This window comes from Engystomops pustulosus, chromosome 7, assembly GCF_040894005.1.
Source record: "Engystomops pustulosus chromosome 7, aEngPut4.maternal, whole genome shotgun sequence".
Classification (NCBI taxonomy): Eukaryota; Metazoa; Chordata; class Amphibia; order Anura; family Leptodactylidae; genus Engystomops; species Engystomops pustulosus.
In genome coordinates this window covers 81,691,343-81,712,762 of record NC_092417.1, presented here as the reverse complement: position 1 = coordinate 81,712,762, position 21,420 = coordinate 81,691,343, and the positions used below count along the sequence as shown (strand labels likewise).

At 43.0% G+C, this 21,420-nt stretch overlaps 1 protein-coding gene across 2 annotated transcripts in view; it reads right to left on the bottom strand.

Annotated features, from left to right (window-relative positions):
- The window catches only part of BANP (BTG3 associated nuclear protein), a 345,686-nt gene that overhangs the window by 259,986 nt on the left and 64,280 nt on the right, over positions 1 to 21,420 (bottom strand). For both annotated transcript variants that reach the window (XM_072117099.1, XM_072117098.1), the window contains one exon: positions 19,399 to 19,598. In XM_072117099.1, the coding sequence (XP_071973200.1) occupies positions 19,399 to 19,598 (200 nt within the window). The remainder of the gene's footprint in view (positions 1 to 19,398; positions 19,599 to 21,420) is intronic.

Sequence of the window (21,420 nt, the reverse complement as noted above, 5' to 3'; positions counted from 1 at the left end):
ATTGGAAACAAGGGCTACTTCAGACAAAATCCAAATGTTGACAAAATATGATTCAAATGCCTTGACTATCTATTTATTGCCACTGTACTTTTATTCTCCGATGTTTCAATAAAACAGTTTATAAAAAAATAAAAAAAACGTATATAAATTTGATCATACCGACCCAAAGAACAAAACGGGAAGCGTCATATGGAGCACAAAATGAAAGCCGTAAAAAACAGAGCACAAAAGAAATGTGTTTTTTTTTTCAAATTCACCACACTTTTTTCCAGCTTTCTAGTACATTGTACGGAATATTAAATGGCGCCACTAAAAAGTACAATTTGTCCCTCAAATGAGAAACCCATATACATATCAGTTAACAGAAAAATAAAAAAGTTATCACTTTTGGAATGAGTAAAGAACAAACGCAAAAACGAAAAAGGGCTCCTGTAAAGTTCAACATGGGATTGATAACTATGCTTACTATTCCTAAAGCCCAACTGGTGCAAAAATAAATGTAAGAATGCTTACATTAAACCACTAAAATATGTAACGATATATTAAACATTCCAATATAAATATTACAAGCAATATAAAGGCTTGTGAAGTCACATCTCACAGACCCAGGATACTGCCATGAGTAACAATGAATATATATCTGGCCTAAATTCAGTTCCTCTCACATTTCTGATTCTGGATTCCAGGTATCAAATTGTTCATGACCTAAATTCACCCTCCCTTCGTGCAGCTAACATATTTCACATAAGACAGAATTCTTGCATATGATCGGGGCTACATTCAAGTTGTACAAAAGCCTATACAAACTCTTCCATATGCCGATGTTTAAATTCATTTATCCCTTAAAATATACAGACCTCTGCAAAATGATTCAAATCAGTTTTTCTTTTTTTATTTGTACGCTGAAACAATTTTTCAGCTGTGTATTTTTCTGCTGATTAATGGTATTGTAGAGATGAAGGAACTAAGAAACATTGAGATGTACAAAATCTTTTTAGGTTTTTAGAAGTAGCCACAATAAAGGAGGAAAGCTCAGAGACATTGCATTTTCTAAGGCGCTTACAAAACATTAATGATGCATTTTATTAAAAACAATCTGCCTCAATTGTGACCTCATAGCAGAATAACAATACTGAAGCAGCCCCAGAGCAGACAATAATACTGGATGTCACAGGTGCTCCCACAACCCATATCGCACCACTTAGCTGTCCCCATTGCGGCTCTAGCGGCTGTGTGTGCGCGTCCCCCGACTCCTAGGGCTTGCGAAAGGGCCAGCGCACCGCTGATTGATGCGGGCCATTCCAGGATATGCTTAAAAGCTGGCCTCTCCCAGCATTTCCTGACAGATCTTCATGCTCTATGCCATTGAAAAAGCTTGTGTCCTTACCTAGTGCCCGTTTAGTGATTTCCCGTTGTGACCCCGGTATCGTGTTTGAATTTGACCCTGTTCTGCATGCATTGACCTGATTCCGTGTTGCCCGTCCTGACCTCCTGCCTGTCCCAGACTATGATTCTGCCTAACATCTGTGTACCTCGCCTTGGCTGCCACCATGGACAAGGTGTCAGCTTACGTTATCTTCCGCAGTGACATAGTGGGTCCACTACCCCTGGAGCCTGACACTGGCGACCCCCATAGAAGACAAGACTGGAGACCCCTAGAGCAGTGGTGGTGAATCTATATTACAGGTGCCAGTGGCAGCACTCAGAGTCCTTTCTGGGTACCCAGGCCATTGCCCCAGCACAGAGTTGACCAGACAGTACTCTTGGCCTCCTCCTGCATTCCCAGCCACAACACATTCTTGTGAATAAAAGTGCATTGCGCATGGCAGGATAAGGGGAGTATTTTACTGTGCTCCAAAAAAGATGGAGCATGCTCTATCTTTTGGCATATGTACAGCCCGGCTGCATGGCACCCTTTGGAGAGTGGAGGGGCATTCCCTCCCCTTCTCTAGTTGGGCATAACATACATTTGTGTGTAAGGGACCTATGTTTCGCTTCATCTGTATAGTAAAGGTAAGGTAAAAAAAAAAAATTTTATCCCAGCACTACCCTGATATCAACATTGATGCAAACCGGACAGTGGGTGTGCTAAAGGTGACATACAGGTCCTTAACTGTACAAAAAAAATTGAACAAAACGAAAATTAGCACCAATCCACACTGTACCTGTAAGGTGTATGTGTAAAAAAAATTTTATCATCGGTTTTGCTTTTTACTTGCCACAAATATACTCTGAATGTATTTAAAGGTAAATGGAATGTAACGAGAGGTCCTGGGAATTTCTCTCCACACTGATGACCCTCAATATTTGCAGGTTATGTGCAATGTATACTGAGCTTAAGGTCAGAAAGTGTGGCTGCAATTTTGCCTCCCCCTCAAACACTTCAACACATCTACAAATGTTGCTGTTGCTACATAAACTGCTTAAACCATACTGGGGGATAGGAAGGATGTAGAGTTGAAGCAGATATTTCAAGGGGATTTGAAGTAAAAATCACAAAAAAATTAATTGAATTCATTTTTGTCCACTCCTTTATTTATTCAACCAAAATAAATAAAAGGTGAAATATTTACAATTTATCAATTTAAACAAGTTTAACCTCTACAAATTGAGGGCATTAAACTGTAAAAAACTGAGTAAGTTATTTATTTATTCAGCAAATTGAACATAAACAATTGCAGTGTTACAATACAGTGGTAGGGTGATACCACAAAAGAATACCCTGGCTAGCAACTCACACTATATTCTGGCCAACAAAATCATATTGAGAGCTCCAACATACTCATGCAGCATTTTGATGTACTATATCAATATCCCATCCATACAGATGGGTTATTATCCCAACTGCATAGATCACCAAATAGTGACTTTCTCCTATCCCTCACCAACAGACACAGTACCTGTGGTCTAAAATGTTTACAATGTTATAGCAGATAATTAAATGATAACATTTACAACACTTGACCAGTATTCTGATGAAAACAATGTGTAATGTTTGTCGGTCAAAACAGCTTGACCTATAACAGGAATAGCCTTAAGCAAAGGAAGCTGAATAATTTCAATAATATTGAATGTACAAAATTCAATGTCACGCAATACAAAGTGTACTGAAGGAAAACATGTATATTTTTGCAAATGATCGAGATAATCCTGTTTAGCATGAAGAAGGACCTGCAGTAGTTACAGACAGAAAACCTCTCATATTGTCAACCCTTACTGTAATAAAAGCCTGCTGTGCAAAAAAAGGAAAAGAAATATTCAACAGTTCTTTGACCATTTAAACAGGGAAATCACATTGCTTCAAGGAAAATTATATCAGGGAAACACTGAAGATAAGCGCTATAGGAGAAAAGAAGCATTCACACGAGGTGACCCAAAATGCCCTTTAAATATCTTTAGCAGTGGAAGAAGGAATGCCTTGTGGCCATTCAACACTGGAGAACACATTACGATTACTGAATTTTTGTCAGGATTTTATTTCCTATGCAAAAAGAAATAAACACATGGGCAGTTTATGGTGTAAAAAATTTGCAACTTCGCTGTACTCTGTACTCTTCGCTGTGTTAGAATAGAATTCTGGAAAATATATTAAGTCAATGGATCAAACACATATTTATTTCTCTATAACTATAATAATAAAAGTTAATACAGATTTTACATTTTTTTGTATACAAAATTCCTATAAAACTGCCTTGATATACAAGAATATTATATTAGTGCTCCCGATGTCCTGCACTGCGGTCCTTCAGAGCCATGCGCCTATATGTTTAGAGGGGCACGGAATCTCCAGCCCGCCAACTTCCAGACGGCCTGACACGCCCAACAGTCCTTATGTCCCAGCGCTGCTTCAGGCACTGGGGCGTGGTGATGGGTAGGCGTACCAGGCTGCTGGAAGAAGGGCACAGCTCTGACAGACCGTGGTGTGTGCATGTGGAAGTGTCAAAACAGCAAAATACACTGATGGTGTCCAGTGCAAACAACCAAAATTTCATGATGTCACCCCAAAAGAAAATATACTCAGCCAAAAGAAAATATTGTGCCTCCTTTTCAAATAACATACTGCAAAGGAGTTATGCCACTATGTTATATATATTTACTGAAACTGAATTAACTCATAGATACCATATTTTTCTATAAGCCACACTTTTTTTTGCAACAAAACTTCGCTAAAAAGTGCCTGCGTTTTATAGTCCGAAGGTCTTGAAAAACCAGCACTGCCATACCCTCCTGATTGCTGTAGTAGAGATCGGGTGACACGCTGACATAGCGCTTCAACCGGTCTACTAGAGCAGAGGTCCCCAACCGCCGGTCCGCGGACCAGGACCGGGCCGTTGCAGTTTATCAGCCGGTCCGCGCAGGGGGCCGCGGCTCCGCTCCCCCCGTTGAGTTGTCGGCTCAGGCTCCAGGCCGAGGCCTCGTCCACAGAGAGCAGCCCCGAGCTGACGCCATTGTTGTTCACGGGGGCCCCCGACACCACGGCCATGCCTCCGCCGCCTCTGAAGGCCAAGGTCCTGCGGTTCATCTCCGCACCTCACACAACACACGGGCCCCGGGAGCGCCCGCGGGGGAACTGCTGCCTCCCCCCGGTACAAGACGTGATGTGCCCGCTGTGCGGTGCCGCTACTGCCGCGAGCTCTCCGCTCCCTCCGCCCCCGGCTCTCGGCTCCCTGCCCCTGCTGAAGCTCCACGCTCCCCTACCGCTCCCTCCGCTCTCGGCTCCCTCTGCCCCCCGCTCTCGGCTCCCTGCCCCTGCTGAAGCTCCACGCTCCCCTACCGCTCCCTCCGCTCTCCACTCCCTCTGCCCCCCGCTCCCGGCTCTCGGCTCCCTGCTCAAGCTCCACGCTCCCCGACCGCTCCCTCCGCTCTCCGCTCCCTCTGCCCCCCCGCTCTCGGTTCTTCACCTATCAGCATCCGGCTCTCGGCTTCCCTTTCACTCCCGTCTCAACCCGGCTCCGCTAACGCCCCCCCCCCCCTCCAGGCTCTCGGCTCCCTGCTCCCCCTGCTCCCACTTAAGCTCCAGGCTCCCTAGCCTCCCGGCTCTCACGACCTACCCGCTCCTGGCTACCTCACCGCGCTACACCGCTGCAGGACAAGGCACCGAAATTTCCAGGAACACAATAGAGAGGTAAGGTTACTTTATCTTTGCATATATATGTGTAATATGTGTATATATGTGTAAATATATGTAATATGTGTGTGTATATATATATGTGTTTGTGTGTATATATGTATGTGTATGTGTGTATGTGTATGTGTGTATATGCTGTATCTACTGTTTGTTTATATGTATATATGCGATTTTATCAAAAGGTTGGACCAATTGTCAGGCAGGGTGTTTTTATGAGGTAAGTACAAAAACCGTCCTAGGACGGCATAAGAGAGCCCATATCCCGACAATAGATGGTGTCAGCTAAAACTTAGCTTTTATTAATTATAGGAATACGATAAAAAGTAACCACTATGGTGCTCAAATCAAGAATAATATATTAAAAACACAGATGTCCTAGGGGAGGTGACCTTTGATTGTAAAGTCGTATTAAAGGCTTAATAGTAACGTCAAAGATTGGCTGGGAAGACGGCCCCCTGTAGGGTGAGGGGGAGCGGGTAACCACCCTAACCGATGCGGGTGTTAGATATGGGGTTCAATGTTATAGTGGCTAGTAGATCGTATTAACTAGTATTGCGATGATACAAACCTGAATGCTATGAGTTATTATCATTTAAACCCATGCATTGATTCCTGTGGTCAGGGATCAATCCGATCCCAACCTTGTACAGAAACCTGTTGTGGTTGTCACAACAAAGCCCTAATCTTAACCAGCCAATAGTACAAGGGTAACACCTCCCACTAGGTACACTGCAGTATAAAATAGAGAAAGAGATTAGCCCCCCGACATGTTTTGCCAATGACCTGGCTTCATCAGGGGTCGGGCTAATACTTGTGTATATATGCTGCATTTGTGATATTTATCAGGGCTTCTATTTTGTACTACATGGCAGTACTCGGTATGCATTGTATACTACTTGGCGGTACGTTGTATCTATTTTATAATACTTGGTGGCATGCTGTATGCATTTTATACTACATGGCGGTATTCTGTATGCATTTTATACTACATGGCGATACGCTGTATCCATTTTATACTACTTGGCGATACGCTGTATGCATTTTATACTTTATGGCGATACGCTGTATGCATTTTATACTACTTGGTGGCACACTGGATACATTTTATACTACATGGCGGTATTCTGTATGCATTTTATACTACGTGGCGATACGCTGTATGCATTTTATACTACATGGCGATACGCTGTATGCATTTTATACTACATGGCGATACGCTGTATGCATTTTATACTACATGGCGATACGCTGTATGCATTTTATACTACATGGCGATACGCTGTATGCATTTTATACTACATGGCGATACGCTGTATGCATTTTATACTACATGGCGATACGCTGTATGCATTTTATACTACATGGCGATACGCTGTATGCATTTTATACTACATGGCGATACCATGTATGCATTTTATACTACATGGCGATACGCTGTATGCATTTTGCATTGCTTTATTTTTACACCAAACCGATATGATGGATCTGGTCCGGACACTCCCTGATATCTTATATTATAAGCTCCACCCCTCCATAACCCCAACCCATATGACCAAAGCCCCGCCCCCACCGGGCCATGGAAAACTGGTCTAGCTTAAAGCCGGTCCCTGGTGCAAAAAAGGTTGGGGACCTCTGTACTAGAGAACAGAGCCTCCACACTGCTCGCTCCCTTTCCTAACCACTTCCCGACTCTAAACATGTCAGAAGCATGCTTCCTACATCATTCAAGGTCCTCATGCTGGATAGGGCTGTGAAGAAGTTAAAAGCTGGGGCAGGTTAAGAAGAAGTAGTGCCCACTGCCCAGTGTGTTCCTTTGTTTGTGTGTATAGCAGTGACCAATGTAGGAATGAATCGATGTAGCAACTGACCGATTACCACTTTTAATAAAGGGGCCAAACGACGAAGACAGATTGTGGAATAACAGTGGCACGTTCTTCCAATGGACCCTGAAATAAGGGATGCAGTGGGTCAGAATCTTGTGCATGGCGCCATCTATTAAATAGCAGTGACGGTGTTCATACACATGCCACTGTCACTAGATTGCTGCCGACATCCTGTGTGATGCATTGGGTGTGCTGTATTGCCACTACCACAGCACATGCTCCTTTTTTAGCCCATTTATGTTCTCACCATCTATGCTTTCTCTGATGACAGTGTGAAACTACACCAGGAACGCTAGGGAAAGGCTTGGGTACTGTCTTTGTTAGTACCAGTGTCTCTTTCATTGCTGGTTGATAGGGACAGACTGTGTATACATCAAGCATATATGCATCTTATTGCTTGTACAGAGGCCCTATCCCTTGGAATCCTACGCGTCTCTACAGCGGTAAGACCAATCCTTTTTCTTTCTTGATCATTTTGAAAGATAATGTCACTATTTGGGTACAGCTTGTGAGTATTATTTTGTATTGTATTTTGTCTATGTTGTCATACTTGTCATGCTTGTCGACTGGATTTCTCCGCCAGCCGGACACATCACTTCTCTCTGCAGTAATTGAGCAAGGAGCCTTTGACCTTCCAGTTACAAACACTTGTTGCACTGAGCCTGTTTTGATGTCTCCATGCTCACAGTTGATGCTTATTACAGCCGAACTGTGACATGGGAGGATCCTCTGGCCCTATGCATCTTTATGTGTATACAGGCCTTCTCACTACAATATGTGTAAGGTAACTGCCCAAGTGCAACTAATGTGATGAGCATGGATAACTATAGGGGACAAACTGGGCTATTGGCCAAACTCTTCACCCTCAAATAGGGTCTGTCATTAGCTGTGTAGGGGAAGCAGAGAAGACCATTCTGCACTACAATGAAATATGACAGCTGGAATGCACGATGGCTGAAGTATTCTGCACTGAGAAGCTATAACATCCTCCTCCCACCCTCTATGCACATAAGCAACAGCTCAGTGACGGACAGGGTGGATATGTGCAGTGCCTCCCTGTGCTGTGTTATTCTACAGAGTAGAGAGGGGAAGTCCAGCTCTTCTTAGAGAGCTGGATCATTAGACTCTGCTCACTAAGAAGAGCCGGCTCTTCTGGCTCCTGAACAACTCCCTATTAAATATATAACATGGAGCCTCGGTCCAGGCAGTCCCCCACGCAACAGCAATTTTAACCCGATTTTATTGGGTTAAAGGGGGTGTGGTGAGCCAACTAAGGGCTAAGTTAAGTGAGCCATAGGCTCATTGAGGGGAACCAACTCTTGTCATTTACATGAAAGAGCCACCTCTTAGAGCATGTTTGTTCGTGAACCACACATCACTACTGCAGAGATAATGCTGATATCTGCATAAGTAAGTGTCCTTGTGTGAAAAATGTGTGCGCTATTTTTATAGGTGCAAAGTACATGCTTTTTACACATGTATTGTGTGTGCATCTACAGCTCAAATATATAATATATGTATACAAACATCCACATGTAGATATATTTATATTTCCTTGTATGTATTAATGTTTATCTGATGAAGTTTCTTCACTGCTATAGTTCACAGCCCAAATAGAAAGTCGTGCAGGCCATTGATCGTTCAGTCACATGACCTTCAATAGTGGACACAAGAATCAGCGGTAAAGGACCCACCCTGTCCCCACCTGGTAAAAGAATGGTCCGGGGAGCTGTTCGTGGGTCTGCTGCCTATATATGTGGTGAATATAAGGGCACAGAGCTCTCCTGCTCTCAGTGCCATTGGCAGGATCAGGCTGGGACACTGGCCACAAAAAAAACTGTACTGTGATGGAGTCAATAAAATAAGTCTTCTGGCAAAGCAGCCCCCTCAAAATAGTGCTCATGTTGCGTTCTGTGCCCCTAAAAGGTGGAGGTTCCTGTGACGTCAGCGATGAGATGTGAATCCACTCTGCACGTCTTGTCACTGATAACATAATCTAATGGGATGTTAGCATAATGTCACTGTTATATGTGATCTTTACATAAGAACAGCAAGGGACTGACAATATAAACCATTGCCTTTACAGCCTCAGGCTACAATTGAATTGCGTGTATAAATCCCAATAAAAAGTTAGTGAGGAGGAGCATGTCCCAATCATATATGCATTTACACCTAAATGCTTGTGATCAGGAATCAGCATCACCTGTTTTGAAGTTAAACAAAACAAAACAAAACACATTGGGGGGGGGGGGGGAGGGGGGGGGAGTTACCAGGGCTTGTGCATCAGTTTCTGGTTTAAAATCACTGAAATAATTGCAATGCCTTGGGAACCACCAGGCATTGTGATTATTATCTGTGTGGAGACAGTGTAAAGGGGGTTGCAATATTCTTGCTGTTGTTAAGATTCATGTCACTTTATCAAGTTTTGCATTTACCATACGGTTCACACTGCCCATGTTTTTGTATTTCTTTTAGTAGTTATTGTTATCAAACTTTATTACCTACCATTGGACATAATGTCTACTGTGAGGAGTTATATGGGTAATATAGGTGTTTTGGCTAATTTATGGGACATCTTTCATAGAATACACTGGTTTACAAAAAAAATGAAGCTATTTTGTATTGTTGTTAGGTATACAAATAAACAAAATAAAGTTACAGAAAAGAAAAAATGTATCACTTTAACTTACTAGGAGTCTATTTTCTCATGGATCATAACACAATCTTGCCCCACTTCTAAAAACTGCAATATTTTGTTTGTCCAATATAAGCTTGCATGGATATTTCTCTGACTCGAGGCACAGCTCTCCTTGCAATCCCTTTCCACCAAGCTAATTAGATAGTTCTTAAAGCTTACATTTCATGGAAGGGTCAAGAAAAGAATTCTGAAATAATCACTAATACGATGAATAAGAGAAAAACACAGTAAAAGCTCCACAGCCTTCAAAGAATAGGGTCACTACAAATAGCAAATCTCGCATATTAGAATGATGCGTCATAGAGCTACTTGGTCTCACAAACCGTTCCCATCTACAATATCACGACATCCTATTGGATTAGAAAACAGTTTAGAGCCAAAGATCACATATGGGACAAAGTACTTGAAAATAATGATCCAAGACGACAAAACAATTACACAGTATATATCCCACAATTTATATAATAGTTCCCATGTATGAAGCTGCGTCACTCATGTGTGTTGTTATTAAAGGGATCAGAGATGCTAAAACAAAAATCTAACATTAGATTATTTAATAATCCTAGGGTGTATTTTGTGGATGAAATAGTTCATCTGATATCAATTTTCATTTCATTAGATGAATCGCTGACCTTACTACTATATAATGCAAATAAATACCTCTCCAACAATGGTCAGAATTCTAGAATTCTAGAGTACTATGCCTGTTGCTATACAGCAGCGGTGGCGAACCTATGGCACGCGTGCCAGAGAGGGCACTCAGAGCCCTCACTGCTGGCAAGCGCCCCATCCTCCCAACCAGGCAATCCTCCCAATCAGGCAATGTGTCGGTGCCGACTGAACACTTTCCCAACTCAGCTTTAAGCAGTATCGGAGCTGCGCTCCGAACTCACAGCTGCGTTTCGAAGAACTCCCAGCACAAACTGCGCCCGCTACTACAAGCCACCACCCCCCCGTGTGCCCGAACCCCAGCCCGCTTCTGCCCACTATCGCAAACACCCCCCCAAATCCCTCTGCCCAGCAAATTCTGCCCGCTACCACAAACCCCACCCCGCCCAAACCTCGCCCGCTACCGCAACCCACTCCGCCCGCTACCCCCTCCCAAACTCCGCCCACTACTGCAACCCACTCCGCCCGCTACCCCCTCCCAAACTCCGCCCACTACTGCAATTCGCCCGCCCGAACTCCACCCGCTCTCGCTACCCCCCCCAATCACCCCCTCCCCTGGAACTCATGCCTCATAACCCCACTGCCCCAAACTCCAGATGCTGCATTACCTTCCCCCCCCCCCCAGCCCCAACACATTCCGCCCACCCTCTGCCCATCTACCCTACCAACCCCCCGGAACACCAGACACCTGAACTTCTGCCCGCCAGCACGGCCGCCACCTTGGACAACCAAAGAGCAAGTCACATATGTATTTCTATGTATGCATTTATGTATATACATATTATATATTTATATGTGCATTTATATATAGCGGTGGGAGGGCTTATTTTTTGCGTAACATATTTTACTTCAAAATCATTTGTCTCCTTTATTCTTTGGTTCAGTAAAATTACAGTGATACCAGATTTATAGGTTTTATTGTGTTTTAATACTTTTTCAATAATTAAAACGTACGAAAAAGAAAATAGTTTCACCATCTTGTGACGCTAATAACTTTAGTGTACGGAGCTGGGGAGGTGTGATTTTTTTGCTTAATGAGCCGTTGTTTTCATTGCTACCATTTTGAGGACTGCGTGACCTTTTGATAACTTTTTATTACTCTTTTATGTGATGTAAAATGGTGTAAAAGTGGCGTTTCACTGTGTATGGGACTGCTGTAATCCGAGCTCAGACAGTCCTGTGTAAAACACTACCCTATCATACCTGATTAAACAGGACTATCTCCTTATGTGTAGGAAAAAGCACCAGTCCTATGTAAGAAGATAAGACTGCTGCCTCTTCCTACCATAAATGTCAGACAGTCATGTTTAAGTAACACTGTAAAATTTTACACAGCACTGTGATTCAGGCAACTACAACAGTCCTTAGTAAGTGTGTGGTCACAAATACCACCAGAGCTGTGTTTACAAAAGCACTAGGGCATGGGGGCAGGCTTTGGCCCGATTGGGTATAGGTTTCTATGGAAATGCAAGTGATCGGTAACCAGAACCCGGTGTAATGCATTGTTTTAATGACGACACCATGCACTAGTTACTGATTGTATGCGTTTCCACAGAAATGCATCTGGAACGGGCCAAAGCCTGCCCCCATAATCGAATAGAAAAGGTACTGCCTGTGATTGGAAACACTTAAAAACAATTTTATTATTATAATATTAAAAACTAGGCCAATAAAAAATAGCCAAAAATGACCCTGCACTGGTTAGGTGCATAAACAGGCTTGGGTCTCTCAAAACTGTGGGATGAATTACAGAACTTCAGTTACTGGGGGATATTGTACAACCTTCGGTGAGGACCATACAATATAATGTTGGCCCCCCGCCTTCTTCACAGGTAAGTCCCACTTCAGTAATACTGGTTAGAATACATTCAAACTCCCATTCGTCAGACCAGAGAGAGGCCCACTAAAGTGCATGAGTGGAGGCAGACATAGCATATTCAACCACTCTTCGTGTGTACATGTAGAGTCATGCAATTATATATCGCCACCTGCAGATCTGGCTTGTGAATTGCATCTATATGTAAAACATGGCTCAATTGTAAAGAGACATTGTGAGTCGCGTAGCACCATGCATCATATGTGAACACGGCTCACAGTATAATAACTACAAGGCTCCTTAGAAAAAGTACACCGTGCACAGCGTGTCACCAAGTGTAATATGTGGACACGGTTACACAGTGTAACACCTAACGCGTTTCCCTGCTAGTGATCCAACTAACAGTTCATCAGAGGTGTAAATTAGCTAGAGCCATGGCTAGAGCGCATCGTAACTAGGTGCCATTCAATTGTCACTCGCACCAGTCACTCTACCAGGCACTCTATATTGCCAATGTCAGCTAGTGTCATTTCCGAGCATTAGACTTGAGGAGTCAGGATGTCTGGTACATTGTCACAACCTAACTGGCTATCTCATTGTCATACCATATGACGCTAACTAGCTGTCTAAAGGGCACGCCGGCACTGGTTAGGCCGCCTAACAACAGTCCTTAGTAAGTGTGTGGTCACAAATACCACCAGAGCTGTGTTTACAAAAGCAGCACTAGGGCATGGGGGCAGGCTTTGGCCCGATTGGGTATAGGTTTCTATGGAAATGCAAGTGATCGGTAACCAGAACCCGGTGTAATGCATTGTTTTAATGACGACACCATGCACTAGTTACTGATTGTATGCGTTTCCACAGAAATGCATCTGGAACGGGCCAAAGCCTGCCCCATACTGTAGTTCTGCGTTTGTGTATGCAGCGCTAGCAGTACTTGGAAAGCTACCTCTGATCGGGAATGTATCATTTTATTTATTCTAAACTAAACCGTCAGTTTTCAGGTTAAATTGCCGTACTGGCACTTTGCGATAAGTAATTAGGTTTTGGGTTGCAGTTTGGGCACTCTGTCTCTAAATGGTTCGCCATCACTGCTATATAGTACTCTATCATGTGCTGCATTGTTCACCACTAGCTGCACACAAAACTGTAGGATATGATTAGGGGTATACCCTATGTAGGCAAGAGTATCAAACTCTTAAAGTGTATAAACACATGGCATATGATGCTAGGGTTGGAAGCTTGACATTGGAAACTATTACTCTGACTCCAGCTCCACAGTCCTGTTTTCCTTGTTACTCTGACCGTGTACTTCATCATTCATCATTTAGCAAACATTCATCTCAACTAAAATCCTAGAAGAGGATGCAGAAGCAGCAGATGACCAGCCAAATGCGGCATGCACCATGCAGACAGTCCAATTAACATTTCCGTAACAGATGGAGACTTGATTGGTGCAGGAGGCTGGGTAGCGCTGTGTGCAGCTGTTAAGTCCTCACTGCCCCCGGGTTCTCTGCTGCCGCTCCGCTCAGTGTCCTGACTTTGTATATGCACCAGTGTCCTGATCCAGAGAAAAATGGCCCCTGGAACAGGAGAGGACCCAGAAGGGATAAAGGGAACCTGTCACCAGGAACCTCATTTTCACTAAAGACAAGGTGCAGAACCCCATCACATTGCACTGCAAACGTATCTTTCTTCTTTCTCTAAGCATTTGCATAACAATATAATTGTGCGTTTTAACGTACCTGGCTTCCCGACAAAAGCCTGTATCGTTCAGGGACTTACTTTGGTTTGAATGCATTTTAAAAAACATGCAACTTGTCTGTCCTGCAGACTCCTCAGCGCTCAGCCTCCACCTTTGTGCTCCTATACAGCTCATCCCTCCCCCACTGACGTCAGCTTACCACGCTGTAAGCTCTGTGAAGAAGCAAAAAGGTGGGGGCTGAGAGCTAAGGAGTGAGCGGCAGAGACAAGTCACATGGTGTTTTTTGAAATGCATGGGACTGCACAGAGGATTCTGTCAGGAAGCCAGGTAAGTTAAAACACACAATTATATTGAAATGCAAATGCTTAGAGAAAGCAGAAAGACATATTTGCAATGCAGGTGTAATGGGCTCCTGCAACCTAACTTTAGTGAAAATGAGGTCCCCGAGGTACTTGTCAGATGTACGGTACTGCTCCCGGGTCCGTACCTGCTTCTGGCACAGTTCTGCTCTGGGTCCTGATAATGGCACATACAACCATAGCAGTACACAGTGTAGAGCAGCACATCATTGTCCACTATCATTGTCTGCTCTGAATGCAGTATTTGGTTGGTAATCAGGGCTGTGCTGTCAGAGTTGGTGACCATGTTGGTGGAGTCGGAGTGTTGATAAAATTAACCGACTCTGACTCCACAAACATATAATAAATTATAAAAATTATGTAACCTCCTTTAAATATCTGTTTGATTCCTATTATATTCTAAAGAATTAGGACAGGGGTGAACAATACCACCCCAGAAACCAAATACTGCATTCAGACCAGACAATAATAGTAGAGACCCCACAGCAGACAGCGATAATAATGGAGAGACTCCCAGAGTGGACAATAATAAAACTAGAGACCCCTAGAACAGACATAAAAAAAATCTACTTTCCTGGATATTCTTCTCATCCCTGCTCCACACTGCAGCATTTTCTCTCCTTCATGTGCTCTGTGTTCACGACGGTTGTATGCGCGGGGCATCAGAACCTGAAGCAGAGCTGCGTCAGGAAAGGTAGAGTAAATGGGAGCAGTACCGTACAACTGACAAGTACTTTCTGTTCCTGGGTCCTCTCCTGCTTTTCTGGGCAAAGGTGTCTTTTACCCGATGCATTTTACCAGTGTCAAGAGTCAAGACACAGAGTAGAGCAGAAGGAGAGTAATGTTGAGGACTTCACAGCTGCACTCACCACCACCCGGGCTCCTGAAAAAATGATCGCTTCCATCAGTTATGGAAACACTCATTGGACTCAGTTGAGAGTGTGATAGCGTAAATGGCGTTTAGAGGAATGAATGCTTTTTTCTGGCTGCATGAGCCCGCTAAGATACTCACACAGGGGTGGATGAAGGGGATGATGTTCCACCTGTTTTGTATACTATATATATGCAGCTAACTCACTCACCTGCCCGCCTGATGAATCTGGGTGCAAAACCTGCGCTGGGGTGCTAGAAAACATGAAGGAATTGTGGACATTGCCAGGTGGATACCAGGTTCCTAGGATACTTCTCAATAGAATAGTTAAATAACCTGGACAAGTGCACGAAGAGCTTAATGCTGCCCCTCTTATTTCCCAGCAGAATGAAGCTAGAGCCGCACTTCACAACCAGACAAGAAAGGCTGGATTCATTGTGGATTCATTAAAGAGGACCTGCCACTCCAATATTGCCTCTAGGAGCTGCTTACTGAAGTAAGCAGCTCCTTGGTCGTACCCCAGTAATAGCAGTGTTAAAATGCTAGCTTTATCATAACCTTTCCATAAAGCTAGCAAACACTGCACTGCCATATCCCTCAGAACGTATTCATGAGTGGGTGGTCCGAGGCGCTCCCCTCTCCTCTGCTTCTCCTCAGGGTTGCCCTTCACACACCATAGGCCGGCAGTGACTGCTGGGCTTCATGCAGCAGTCATGGCCTCATTGGACCATCCTCCACCCCCCCCCCCCCAAAGAATACGCTGGACCACTGGAAGCTTGGTCCAGCATGTTGATGGCTATGGAAGTGTAGCGTTTGCCAGCTTTATGGGAAGCTTCCAATTTAACACTACTAATACAGGCGTACGGGTAGGGAGCTGCTTACTTTAGCAAGCAGCTCCTAGGGGCCATATTGGGGTGACAGGTCCTCTTTAACTTCCCAATACTTATGAAGACTTTTGCCCCTCTGCATGTCGCTAGGGAAGTGACCACCTAAACTGTCAGTTCAAAGATTATTCAGTGAATAAGCCGTATAGAGGGAAACCTTTAAAACCCCCACCTCGGCTTATATACGAGTTTATAAAAAAAATAAACGTACATGCTCGGGCGGCTCCCCGATTCTACGGTCCCTGCGGCTCCTCTTTTCTCGGTTGTAACAGCGGGCAGAGCCGTGGCCTCGCCGAGCATAGGGGGCGCCGGAATGCGAGTATGTACGTTTAATTTTTTTATATGCTGGGCAAACAGGAGGCTGGCTGTCTATATACCACAGGGGGCTGGCAGGCTACACACTACAGGGTAGAAAAAATGTGATGGTCCAGCCAACATCGATGAGCTTTCAGACTTTATTGCGTCATTTTCATTTATCCACAGTGTTAATCCATAGAACTATGGATTAACACTGTGGATAAATGAAAATGACACAACAAAAGTCTGAAAGCTCATCGATGTTGGCTGGACCATCAAATTTTTTCTAATTTGTATCGTGCCTGTGCAAACAAGGCGGGTGCCGTGCCAACTCCGATGTGATCTTGGAGGTGAGCTGGGATACCTTTTCTATACACTACAGGGGGCTAGCAGACTATACACTACAGGGGGCTGGCAGGCTATACACTACAGGGGGCTGGCTATATACTGGAGGCTGTGACCAATGCATTTCCCACCCTCCTCTTATACTAGAGTCAATGGGTTTTCCCAGTTTTTGGTGGTAAAATTAGGGGCCTCGGCTTATACTCAGGTCGACTTATACTCAAGTATATACAGTATACTCATCTATACATTTATACAGTCATACAGGCAGTCCCCGGGTTACGTACAAGATAGGGTCCGGAGGTTTGTTCTTAAGTTGATTTTTATGTAAGTCGAAACTGTATATTTTATAATTGTAGATCCAGACAAAAAAAAAATTGGCCCCAGTGACAATTGTAGTTTAAACATTTTTTTGCTGTAATGGGATTATCAATAAAGCTTCATTACAGACACCTTACAGCTGATTATTGCAATCTGGGATTATAGTAAAGCATTGAGAAAGCTTCACCAGAGGTCAGAGAGGTCTGTCTGTAACTATGGGTTGTCTGTAAGTCGGGTGTCCTTAAGTAGGGGACCGCCTGTACTGTGTATATACAAATATACAATACAAAAAATCTCACTGTCTTCTTATCTCATGGGGGTCAAAAGTCACAGATCTGACTTCATCCAGTAGCTGCTGACCAGATGGGGGTAGTACATGGCAGGAAGTAGAAACAATAGATTCCTAGGCCCAGCACAGAAGGTTGCATATATATTTTTTACCATGACCAAGTCTTAAATATATGGGCCAAACACCCTCTGGATTCTACATGGCTCCTTCACGAGTAAGTGCACAGAGTTTCAATCCAACATTCAGCAAAAAGCTCAGCTGGAGTTAAATCATTTTTTCCTGAGGACAATGTTTCATCCTGATGCACATCAAAATGGAATAAGAAAATAACTGCACATCTGCAACCTGGATACAATGTATTGAAAGTGTCAGTTAACTAGAAGCTCAAGAGCAACAAGTTGGCAGGATATGAGCTTTTATCTTAACCTTCCATCAAACACAAGCTGATGCTGTACAACAACAGCAAAATAATAACAATCTACTGTCCTACAGGTTATAGGTATTAGAAAGGTTGTTGTTAAAGTATTTCGCAGAGGAAATGTTTTCAGATTATGTTAATTGAAAAGAGAAGCTGAATTTACAAACGACTCAAGGAAGAAAACAAGTTGGGACCAAATCCAAGATAAAAGTTCCCCTTAGACAGATACAGGAAGGGAGGGGTGTACATGAAAATTCATATGCTGATACAGTAAGGAATAGAAGGAAATTATTATACTCTACAGTAGTGTACATGGCTTTGTATTCCAACTCAAGCAAAAATGTTAAAATGTAAAATTTATTAAAAAAACTATATTGTTTTTAAATTTCTAGGTTATCTAAATTCTCAAAACCCCGAGATGTACATAAAAACTTTTGCTGAAGGTCAAAGAATGAACAATTACCGTATATATACTCATGTATAAGCCAAGTTTTTCAGCACAAAAAAATGTGCTGATAAACCCTACTTCGGCTTATACACAAGTCAATAAAAAATAAACTTGTATACTCACCCTCCGGCGGCTCCGATGCTTAGCGTAGCTCATCTTCTTTCTTCGGTCTTCTGTAACAGCTGGCATAGACAAAGCCATGTTATCTGCCGACCAGTGCATACTATGACATCATCAGCGGCCGCATCATAGTATGTGCCGGTCGGAAAGAAACATGTTCGCGTCACTGCCGGCTGTTACAAAAGACTGACGACAGACGAGGGGAAGAAAGAAGAGGAGCCGCGCTGAACATCGGGGCCACCGGAAGGTGAGTATAAGTTAATTTTATTTAAGTGCTGGGTGGGCTGGCTGTATACTACTGGGGGCTGGCTGTATATTACAGGAGGCAGGCTGGCAGTACACTACAGGGGGCAGGTTGGCTGTATACTACATGGAGCAGGGGGGCTGTGACCCATGCATTTCCTACCCTCGGCTTATACTGGAGTCAATAGGTTTTCCCAGTTTTTCGTGGTAAAATTAAAGGCCTTGGCTTATATTCGGGTCGGCTTATGCTCGAGTATATACAGTAATAATAAAACTCTTTTAAACACCATAAGAGAGTAACTACTGACTTACAGAATAACAGCATGACTGAGAGCAATACATTTATGTACATGAAGTTTAGTGCAAACATTATGGTAATTTGGCTTTAAAAGCCTCTTTTCTTCCATTAAATTTCCACATTAAATACTGCTTAAGATTAGGAAAATGAATGCTGTTTTATCATTTGATGTATCCTTCTATGTCTATAATATATGGAATTTAAACAGAAATCAAACAATATAAAGGTATAGTCCTAATAAACATGATAGATACATTGTAAGACCTAAAAAGATATATAAATAATAATAACTTATGATGACTAATTTCATATATAAACACTACATACAACCCCTACGGTCGTGTGAATGCAGCCCAAGGATGAGGTAGATTTCCTTTAAATACATATTACTGTTGTATCCAGTAGTGTATTTGTGTTTTTCTCTGCCTGGTTAGGAACTATACTGATTAATAGAATGTACCTATGTTCCATGTCTGTCTATCGTATTGTATACAAGTTCCAGGTCACAACTGCAGCTCCAGCCATATTGGTAGTAACTTATAACAAATAAAATATATTCAATAATAATAATAACAATAATAATAATACATGTTCAAAGATGTCTCCTACCATCGAACTTTGTTCCATGTCTGAGTGGCTCCAAGCGGGGACCCGGCCACCATGGGTACTTGGATTGGGGTGGGCTGCTTGTTCATGATCAGGTCTAGCTTCTCTTCTAAGGACTTACATGTTGCTTCTAGAACTTGCAGCTTGGACTCAATGCTATCCAATCGCAGGCAAATTGTTTGGTTGATGGAGAAAAGGAAGGACTGGAAAAGCAAGAAAGGCAAAATTGGAAGCTAAGCTTTCAGGCGAACAAAATGACATAAAACCAATCTGAGATATATGTCCTAAATGCCCTTCAAGGGACTGGTATAGTCTTCATGAAGAAGAGAGGTCACAGGATTAAAAGGAAACCAAAATGTGTGTGTATTAACACCTTAGCGCTCTGCGCCGTAGCTGTACTGCGCTGAGTCCCGCGATTAACGCTCAGCGCAGTACAGCTACGGCGCAGAGACGATGCCGATTCAGCGCTGTATAGCAGCCGAACCGGCATCGTTAGCCGCTGGATTTCAGCGGTAATCTACCGCTGACATCCCCGGCTAACACCCGCGGTCGGAGTGGGCTCCGATCGCGGGTGTTTAACCCGTTAAATGCCGCGGTCAACGCGACCGCGGCATTTAACATGCCTTCTGGGGGTCTTTACCCCACGATCGGCCCCCCCGCACCGTTTTCGGGGGGGCCGATCGCTGTTTTGGCTCCTCTGGGGTCCGATCGGGACCCCAGAGAAGCCTGGAGGGTTTACCTTTAAGATGGCGTCTGTGACGTCATCTTAAAGGCAAAGTGTCAGCCTATGCATCTGCATAGGCTGGCACTGATAATACCCTGCAATACATTAGTATTGCAGAGTATTATCAAGAACAAGCAATCAGATGATTGCTTGTTCATATCCCATGGTGGATCATGTAAAAAATGTACAAAATAATGTTTTTCAATAAAAAATTACTTTATAAATCACTAAAAATGTCCATAAGCCCCAAAACATATAAAGAGACATATAACGCTCAAAAAAGTCTAAATCATAACACAAACCCCACATATATAGTATCACCGCGTCCGTAGCAATCCATAGAATAAAACTAAATAACTATTGAACCCATATGATGAACGCCATAAAAAAAAAACGTCAAAAACCCGCCAAAAATTATGATTTTTACCTATTATATCCCACTAAAAATGCAATAAAAAGTGATCAACAAAACATATGTACTCCAGAATGATATTGTTGCAAAGAACAACATGTCCCGCAAAAAACAAGCCATCAACCAGCTCTGTAGCCAAAAACGTAACAATGTTATGCCACTTGGAAGACAGCGATGCAAAAATGATAGATTTTTCCCCACATTAGGGTTTTATTTGGCAAATTTAGTAAAACATAAGAAAAAATATTCATGTCTGGTATCCCCGTAATCGTATCGACCCATAGAATAAAGATAACAGGATTATTAGGATATACGGTGAACACGGAAAAAAAAAAAAAAAAGTAAAAAATCCAGTACAGAATTGATGCTTTTCTACTCATGACCTCAAAAAAAAGTTCCAAAATTTTCAACAATAGGTGATACCAACCCCAAAATGGTAAGCCTGGAAGAAGCATCTCATCCCGCAAAAAAAATGCCGTCACATGGCCCAAATAACGGAAAAGCAAAAATTTTATAGCCTTCAAAAGGGGGCAACCAGAAAACTAAAATCCTGGCAGCTGCAGGGTGCTCCTTCCCTTCTGCGCCTCGCTGTGCCCCCATAACACAAGTAAGGGCCACGTGTGGGGGGTCACTGCACTCAGGAGAAATTGTAGAACAAATTTTATGGTGAGTTTTCTCTTTTTATCTTTTGGAAATGTGTAAATTTTAGGGCTAAATGAACGTATAACTGACAAAATTTGACCATTCTAAATTTCACCGCCATTTTGATTCAATTACTATGAAGATCTCAAGGGGTTAACAATCTTTGTAAATGCTGTTTCTGATAGTTTGAGGGGTGCAGATTTGAAAATGGGTTGGTTATATAGGGGGTTTTGTTGCTAAATATGTA